The 9,738-nt window shown below is 46.6% G+C and overlaps 1 protein-coding gene across 1 annotated transcript; it reads right to left on the bottom strand.

Moving 5' to 3' along the window:
• Nucleotides 1–5,528: 5,528 nt before the first annotated feature.
• On the bottom strand, nt 5,529–9,506 carry LOC132400352 (G-protein coupled receptor 6). The gene is made up of 2 exons (XM_059981302.1): nt 9,432–9,506; nt 5,529–6,533 (listed from the first exon to the last, which is right to left on the bottom strand). The coding sequence occupies exon 2, from the start codon at nt 6,510–6,512 to the stop codon at nt 5,529–5,531; it is 984 nt and encodes a 327-aa protein (XP_059837285.1). The 5' UTR covers nt 6,513–6,533; nt 9,432–9,506.
• Between the last annotated feature and the right edge of the window lie 232 nt (nt 9,507–9,738).

Genomic DNA, 9,738 nt, shown 5'->3' on the forward strand with positions numbered 1-9,738 from the left:
GTCAACAAAACACTCAAAAACTTCTATAGATGTACTGTGGACAACATCCTGACAGGCTGCATCACTGTCTGTTATGGAGGGACTACTGCACAGGACCGAAAGAATCTGCAGAAGGTTGTAAATCTAGTCAGCTCCATCTTGGGTACTAGCCAACAAAGTACCCAGGACATCTTCAAGAAGTGTTGTCTCAGGAAGTGTCTATTACTAAGGACCTCCAGCACCCAGGGCATGCCCTTTTCTCACTGTTACCATCAGGTAGGAGGTACAGAAGCCTGAAGGCACACACTCAGCGATTCAGGAACAGTTTCTTCCCCTCTGCCATCCAATTCATAAATGGACACTGAACCTATGAACACTTATTAATATATGTTATTTCTGTTTTTGCACAATTTTTAATCTATTCAACATACATATACTGTAATTGATTTACTTAATTATTTTTACTTTTTCTTCTATATTAGGCCAAATTTGGAGTATTGTGTACAGTTCTGGTCACCGAATTATAGGAAAGATGTCAACAACGTAGAAAGAGTACAGAGGAGATTTACTAGAATGTTACCTGGGTTTCAGCACCTAAGTTACAGGGAAAGGTTGAACAAGTTAGGTCTTTATTTTTTGGAGCGTAGAAGGTGGAGGGGGGACTTGATAGAGGTATTTAAAATTATGAGGGGGATAGATAGAGTTGACATGGATAGGCTTTTTCCATTGAGAGGAGGGGTGGCTTGAATAAGAGGATATGAGTTGAGAGTTGAAGGGGGCAAAAATTTGGGGGTAACACGAGGGGGAACTTTACTCAGAGAGTGGTAGCTGTGTGGAACGAGCTTCCAGTAGAAGTGGTAGAGGCAGGTTCGGTATTGTCATTAAAAAAAATTGGATAGGTATTTGGACAGAAAAGGAATGGAGGGTTATGGGCTGAGTGCAAGTACGTGGGACTAGGCGAGAGTAAGTGTTCGGCATGGACTAGAAGGGCCGAGATGGCCTGTTTCCGTGCTGTATTTGTTATATGGTTATGTGGTTAATGAGAGAGGTCAGAGGAGAATGGCCAGACTAGTTCAAGCTTACAGGGAGGCAACAGTAAGTTACAAGAGTGATGTGCCGGAAGAGCAGTCTGCACCCATACGTGGAACCTTTGAGCTGGTGGCCTGTAGCAGCAGAAGTTTACACTGGGTTCCACTCCTGTACCCAATAAAGTGACAATTCGGTGTGTATCAGATGCACAGGTAGTTCCCTGGATTGCTCGTATAGGTGCGGCGGTTTGAAAAGGGCAACTAGTGTATGGGTACCTTACAACTGAATTAAACACAATGTTTTAACGCTTCGCCGTTCCGAGTGCCGTGTTTTATTACATTTATCTTGCAGTTTCCCAAAAAGTATTACTGATGGGAAGCTCAAGTTTGCAAAAAGCATAAAGTGCGATTCATCCTCTTAGTAGGAGTTGTCTTTAAAAGCCCTGCGTTTTTATTTGCTGGAGGAATTAACCTCCGCTGAGACAGATCGTGTAACTTTTAAACGGCGTGTTCGGCGAGCAAACAGTAGCCCATGTGACAGTAGCAACAGTGGGACAAATTAATAGAAAGCTGCTGTAAACCCTGCCCCGCACAGACAGCGCGCAGCCCCAAGGCTACACCCGCTGTCATTGGCTGCAAAGTTAGAACCAGACACGAAGAAGCCCCTAGTAATATTCTGCCTCTGATGATTTCTTTTAATTATCTACTGGCCGTATTAATTATGGCGTCTTTGAACGCAAGGCCACTTCTGCTGGGGGTTCACAGGAAGATCTGATGCCAGTGAATTTAATGCGTCTATAGAACCATTTCTAAGGTCCAATGAGGAACGAGGGAGGGTGCGCGTGAGGGAGAAGCGCAAACAAAATGTCACTTCGAAATTCTAGACATGGCCAATATTTTTTTTCTGGGCTGCTTTGTAACATGCCCACTCATAAACTGCAGTTACAAAGCACGCTAAACTCCCAGAGAAGGGTCTGTAGATATCGGGGGTGGGGGGGGGGGGCAGAGGCAGCGCGGAAGTGGTGGGATCTTGCTGTGCCTCTGGCCGCCGCGTTTCCCCACAGGCGCCTCCAAATAATTATAACGCATTGGCTGTAGGCATCATCTGCTTGGCCGCGATAAAGGCGGGATGAGCGCAAATCGTGCGCTATTGTTTGGCAAAATGAATTGTATCCTCAATTGACCTGGAATCAGTCTTCATTCGGCGAGCAGCCGCGTGGTCTCGGAGTAGACGAGGTTGAATTTGGCAGCCGTTTCACTGGCTCATTCAGGCCATCTACTCGTCTTTGCAACAGAAGTGATTGGACGTTGACGGACGTAGCGTACTCTCGTGCAAACAAGCCCCAGGTCTCATGAACACAATATTTTATTCTCTGCAAGGTGGTGGCTGAAAATGTGTCATTGCTTGGTGACTTTTTAACCCTAATATCCCATTCCCCCTCGGTGAAATTGTTTCGATAATTCGCCCAGTGTCTTTGTTGTTCACTGGAAGGAGAGGCCGGAGAAAATTGGAGCTTTCCCTGCAGCGTCGGAGGCTGAGGGAGGCTTGTCTGAGGTGTAAAAAAACATGAGGGTCATAGATGGGGGAGATAGAATCTTTTTCCCCAGGGCGAAAATGTCAGGTACAGAGGGCGTTGCTTTGAAGCGAAAGGTGAAGTTTTAAAGAAGATTTGCGGGATATTTTTGCAGGGTGTAGGTGCCCGGAACGTCCTGCCAGGGATGATGATTGTAGGTAGTGTATCTAAAGAGGCTCGTGGTCATGGAAGGATATGGATCAAGTGCAGACGGATGGGGTCATTTCAAATTGGCTGCGTGGCCGGCAAATGGCTCGAACGGCCTTTTCCTGAGCTGTACCATGTTGTGGTCAGTTGCTGAAAGAGGAAAGCCAAAAAAAAAGCAGCTGAAAGCCATTCGGCCCCTTCTGTCTGCTACCTCGCAATATTAGAGGATTGATTTTCAGGGCGCCACTATTAGGCACTATCTCCGTATCAACTGAGTGCTTAATACCCCAACAATTGGAGATCTGGGTCTCGAATACGCTGAGGGATTGGGGCCCCGCGGTCTCTTCAGATGCAGAATTTACAATTCACAACCTTTTACGTCTGGAACCTCTCCGCCAACTTCTGTCCATCTTTCGGAACTTACATTGCGGCTTCTACCGATCAATACCCCGAAAACGTTGAACAAGATCGCCTGACATTCTTCTAAACGAGATTGCATAGGCCCAGACTATCTGTTCTCTTTTCACTGTAATCACCACCGCCCATCCCACGAAATCGCCTTGCACAGTGGAAAGACAAACTTCCAACTTTCAAGGCCTAGACCCTTCTCTAGAACTGGGAAAGTGAAAGTTCAAGGCTACTTTCCAGTAGCATTCCCTACTATCGGAAACGAACCCGTTTTCTCTCTTTCCTGGGTCTAACCAAGGGATTCGGACACGAAATCTTAACTGCAGCCAAAAATCAAAAATCTGTTGAAGGGATTCGGCGTGTCGAACAGCGCCTGTAAGAGCTGGGGCGGAATTATCGACATTGCGGATCGAGATCCCGCACCAGGCCAAGACTCCGGAATGTGAAGTCCCTTCTATCTCTGGAAAATTAACCGTTCCTCTTTCCACATTTGCCCCCCTACCTGCTGAATATTTCCAATGTCTTCTCGGTTTGTTTGGGACTTCCGGCGTCTACACAGATCTTGATTTTATAAGGGCACGGTATCTTTTTCCCAAGGGATACTAGCCCTGAGCACAACTGCTCTATAACCTCATGATGTGTACTTGGAGCATCTTGCAATTCGGCTTGCCGAATTGCTTACTGGGTCTCACCGCGATTTGAGTACAAGACCACCTATTCACTCCCGAATACCAATACCTTTCAATCTCTCACCGTTAAATAATGCGCGCAAGCACCCGGCACGCTCTGCTACAGGACAAACCCCTTGTCAATGATCTCGAAACTAATTCTACCCTCATTATAGTTTGACTCTAGGATGCGGTGGTGTTGGTAACGCTCTGGAGGCGTGCTGCCGGACTGTTGACAGGAACGCTCACAAAGGGCCCCCAGATGAAGCCTTTTGTTGGGTAGCATAACAAGCTGCTGCAGAAACTCATCACGCCGAGCCAGCAGCTGCAGGGGAGGGAGGAATCGTCATCTATCCACTGCATTACTTCCAGTCTGGAAGACAGTCGCCGAGAAGTTCCCAACGTGGGAAGTACGTACTCCTGCAGTACATTTACACGTTTTATCGGTTCCACATTTTAGGGAGAAGATAGGGAGGAGTTTTCTTTGGCTGGTTATAGATTCAGGAGCCTTTGGTGGAGCTGTCGTACTCGGCAGAGTTGTTAATACCTGACAGGTCTGCTGGGTTGCAGTTGGTTGACGTTTCTTAACACCATTGAGACTCAACCCCTTATTTTTTTTGGAGGATGTAATCAGCATAGTCTCCTACTGACCTGTAACAAACTGTTTCCCTGGACTGCACTGTTTTAAAGTCTTTGCATCTCCCCAAAAGAACCGAAACACAATGAACCGACAGCCACCGAATATCTGTGTACAGTTCGTGTACAAAAAAACCCTTTATTTTCACAGAAAACAAAATATGCACCCGGATTGACGACATTAATACAGTTAATACACAAAATAGAATGTGTTGCAGGCTGCAATCAATATTTTCTGTACAGTTCATCCGCAAAGGCGGAGCAGTCTGGAAAATTACATATAAAGTGCTTGGTTATTTCAATACTTTTTCAGTTGTTCAATAGACAGCCGTGTTTGAGGTCTCTAAGTCTTCGTTTTGAAGAGGTTCCGTGGAGTTTTATTCCCTCTGTTGAGATCAGGGGCCTGAGACAATCCACCTTTAGACGTTGCTGACTCCTTCCCGGGATGTGGCATGGACATCGCTGGCAATGCCGGCATTTATTGTCCATTCTTACTTGGCACTGGACTGAGAAGGCAAGATTTTTCTCCACTGAGGAATTCCCTAATCTCTCTGGGCTCAAAATTCAGCGCCGACTTGGCATCCACCGGGCGAGATGCAATAAATCGCCCGCTAAAAGCTCGATTTAGTTTTCTAACGCAATGTGGTAAATTGTCATGGTATACCCTCTTTAAATGGGTTATTTTTGATCTTTGAAGCACCTTACGGTCGCCTTGAAAAGTTGTGAAGCCTAAGTTTCAAGACACGGGGAGGGATACAATGGATGCCGAGGTGGTGATCTGGCACCCAGTATGCGCCTCCCAGCAAGTTAATTTTGGGCTGAAATCAAAGAGGACGATGGTCCCTGGTTAACTGCAAACAAACAAAATATCAAAGTTGGACAGGCCTGTTATGTCCCATAGCCAGTAGACCAACTGGACCTTCAACTCTAATCAACTCTGAACTGATGGTCCTTTACACCCAGCAGAAAGAACTATTCACAACACCTTCCCGAGAATTATCGGGAGTGAAGCAACAGACCTCATTCCAAGGCGATTATCCCAATAATGTCAGGAGAGAGAAGGGGACTGATTTCGGGGGGCCAATGGCCTAAACATCGCTCGGGGACCTGGCATGGAAGGAAGAGTCGGACTGGAAACAGCCACAAAACAAAAGCCACGTGGCTTTTTGGATCTCCTGATTTTTGAATGCGTAAATGATGGGGTTGATCATGGAATTGTAGGTGGCGGGGAGGAGGGTGGCGTAGGTGTACACTACCGGGTAACTCTGATCCCCAACCAGGCAGTAAATGGCAAAAGGGAGCCAGCTTGTCCCAAAGGTCCCTACAATAATGGCGAGCGTGGAGACACTTTTCTTTGTGGTCATCGAGTAAGACGTCCCAAAGAAGTGTTGTTGAAGTGCAATTTGGTGGGCGTGACGACAGACTAATTTGCACATTTTGATGTAAAGGTGCAACATGATAACAAAGTTCAAAAGGAAAAAAATGGCTAAGACCGTTAAGTTGATCTTGGTCAAGGGTTTCACGATGCTACAGGTGGACCGGTCGCTCAAACAGTTCCATCCCAGAATCGGAAGCAAGCCCAGGCAGATAGAAACTCCCCAGGCCACCACCAGCATGGTGTGAATGTAAGCTATGGTTCTTTCTGAGTAGTAGGTTAACGCGTTATACAGCGAAAGGTAGCGATCGATGGTTATGGCAAGCAGACTGTTCACAGAGGCAGAGAAGGAGCCAACCAAGAACCCCACGGTGATCAGGTTGATTGTCTCTGAGCGAATCAAATAATGAAAAAAGAAATTCAGAACCAATCCAAGACCAGCGAAGAGGTCCGCCGTTGCTAAGCTCCCGATCAGTAAAAACATCGGCGTTCGTAAAGCTGGTCTGTGGAATATGATGGCTACCACCAGTGCGTTTTCACAGGCGATGACGGTCCCCGAAATACACAACATCACATCCCAAGGGTCCACCGACTGCCTTGGTATCTGCGACTGCAGATCTAGGGAGGAGTTGTTGTCCAGGGCACCCAGCCAGCTGGAGAGATTGACGGTTTCATTCACAGATGCGATTTCACCCATCGCTCCACCGTTCCTATATTCCTGAAATGGGAGAAAAGAGATCAGACAGATAAGCAACAGACTTGAACAAAATGTAATCAAATCTTGAGCGGTGGGTGGGGGCGGGGCGTTGACAGGGAAGTGAGAGCGATTTGTGAGCAGGATATATTCGATTAATGTCCGAACAAGAGGATTGAACGGTTCCGTAAAACAAAAGACACAAATAAAAACAACTAGAAGCGACTGTTTTAAAAAGCAATTTTAATAGTGGAATAAAACCTTTCGGATTGTAAATGTTGCGCTTAAACAATTGGAAAACAGAGAGAAAGAATGATAAACTGAGGAGACTGCGCTGTCTATGGTGCTGAAACACACAATTGTTCATGGCAACACACACATACACACAATGCTGGAGAAACTCAGTAGGCCAGGCTACGGAAAACAGTAAACAGTCGACGTTTCGGGCCGAAACCCTTCATCAGGACTGGGAAAAAAGAGATTTTCAGCAACTGCAGATTTTCTCCCAATTGTTTATGGTTTCGCCTGCCGAGAACGCTGTCCTATTAAAACTGCTTACTTCTAATGTCTCCACTTCGTGTATACACTGCTCTCGCGGGGAACTGATTACTGCAATGATAATTAGTATTCTCATGTTCATGTCTCCCGGTTGGGGATCAGAGCAGCCCTGTACTTTTCCACTTACCCGTCACAGCTGGATAATAGGCCGGGGCATCCGTGTCGTTCCTCCCTTCTTGTTTGGATGAGTCTGTCGCTTCCCTGGACCCTGATGAAGGAGGCGGAGAGTTGCGGTCGCTGGCGAAACATGCAGCGGAGGCCACGAGTTTCTGAGACTGAGTGAGTGAGTGTGTGTGTGTGTGTGTGAGAGAGAGAGAGAGAGAGAGAGAGAGAGAGAGAGAGAGAGAGAGAGAGAGAGAGAGAGAGAGAGAGAGAGAGAGAGAGAGAGAGAGACTGAGAGAGGACAGGCTGCTGAGGTTGTAACTGATGGCAGCTTCGCTCCTGCCTTGACGTCAGTCCTGCTCGGCAGTCACGGGGCTCCCACTACCAATATCAAAGCCTTTTCAACGGGGCCACCAAACAACACAGCGAGCACCAAGCGGTCACGTTGGCGAGGAGGCGGTACAGCCACCATGCCTCCTATCATCGTCCGTTGTTATCAATTATTCTACAGGTAATAAAATACATTTCAATTCAGAGGAGATTTAAACTCAATTTCGTTACTCCCTTAATTATACATAGTCAGATACCCCATGGCTGTGGGAATTTGAAGGCCATCTCCCTGTATTTGCAACACCACCCGATAGAATATCTTTACTTGATCTCAAACGTTGCGATGTAAACTGTAACACAATCCAGACTCAGGCTGCGAATTCACTGTGTGTGTTAAGACCTGGGTGATACGGGTTTAATTTCACAAACACAATTTGCCCTTGTCCGTTAACTCAAAGAAATTACGCGGATCTGCAGGTCGCGCGTTGTCTTTCTCGGACATAAATGAGCCACACACTTGTGCTGATCTGCGACGCGAAAATGAACCCAAATGTTGACGTGGCCCAGTAATCACACCGACTGAGAGAAGAGTTAATTCAGGTCAACCCAGACAGTGAGAAATGGTAGCGAAAAACGCCAAGTCTGGGTGATTAATGTTGTTAAAGGTAGACAGCGAAATTTCAGAATCCAAACAGCAGTATCAGAGCATTTAACACGTCGGAAATGTTTCGCAAAAAGGAAGCAAATTACTCGCATACCTTCAGTGGTGACGGAGTGAGTGTGTTTTCTGTGTGTGTGAGTGTGTGTGTCTGTGTGTGTGAGTGTGTGTGTGTGTGTCTGTGTGTGAGTGTGTGTGTGTGTGTTTGTGTCTGTGTGTGTGAGTGAGTGTGTGTGTGTGAGTGAGTGAGTGTGTGTGTGAGTGTGTGAATGTGCAAGTGGGGGGTAGGGGGTAGTGATCAGCGGTGATGATGGACATTGAGAGCCGCAGGAACAACACCCTTACAAAAGGGACCTGATTTCAACAGTTGTCATGCGGCCAACACCGAACTGTGATGCTGATTTATGGCGTTTTCATCGGGGCTGCAGGCCGACCTTTTCTTCACGTTTGTATCTGTTGTATCCCTCTCACCATTTAATTTCGATTGAAAAAGATCATGATTTTTAAAAAAACGCGTTTGAAGGCAGAGCAGGGAGGCGGATTATGTACACCATCATCCCGAGGGCCTTACTGTTCCTCACCCGACCTGAACTCGAGGTGAGATCAATCTCCCTTCACGTGCCGGAGGGGGAGGTCCTTTCGATCCGGTACTCATGAGATCACATGGGCCCTCACCCACAATCCACGACAATGGTGGCCAGACGGATGGGGAAAGATTAACTTATGAAAAGGCAACGTCAAAATACGCATTATAAACTTCATTCCCCACACCTCATGGAACCAGCTAAAAATGTCTCCAGCCTATTTTGAGCTGTTTTGCCAAGAGCAGGATATTAGGCAGGGGTTGGAGGAATTCACACCGCAAATATTCAGAATTCATTGTAACAGTGGACCTCCCAACTGTAATGGTTGTGGGATCTCATTTTAATTGGACCCCATTTTATATCGCAACACCTTGTAATACGAAAAGGTTGCATGCATGGCGAGGTTTAATGTAATTAAGCGACCCAGCGATGAGGTACAGTGTTTCATTGAAGGGTCCTTCATCGGTGGTGTGATCCAGGATCGGGGGTGGGGGGACAGGCAAGGCGAGCGCCAGGCTGCTTAAATCCCACTCTGCTTAGTGTATGACATTTAGATAGCAGGTGTAATGTAAAGTATCATAAAATATCACCTTCTTATTCAATTTCTCCAAATGCTTTGCTTCCCCGTTGTATGGATGCAATGAATGCAAAGTGCAGACGAATTACTGGCGAAAGGAAAACACAACACACCTTTCTTTTAAAGTAGCTAACCGGAGTAAATCAGGTCCGACTCACAACCGGAAGGGGAAGATTTGCGGTGAAACGCAGATTGTTCCGGGAAGCTTCGATGTTCAGCTTCCGGTCATTGAGTGGACCATTCATCCAAATGGCAGCCAACGGCCAGTTTATGGCTCCTCGCTGCAATAGATATTAAGTATTTGCTCAGAATTTATCGCTAAACAAACCCAGCCGTTGCCCGCAGTTCTGTCGCTCTAGATTCAGTGGGACTCGCGGGAAGTGAACAGGAACTAAAATAAACAATGTACTGGGAAACAGT

Source organism: Hypanus sabinus, chromosome 10, assembly GCF_030144855.1.
Source record: "Hypanus sabinus isolate sHypSab1 chromosome 10, sHypSab1.hap1, whole genome shotgun sequence".
In the NCBI taxonomy this organism is placed as follows: Eukaryota; Metazoa; Chordata; class Chondrichthyes; order Myliobatiformes; family Dasyatidae; genus Hypanus; species Hypanus sabinus.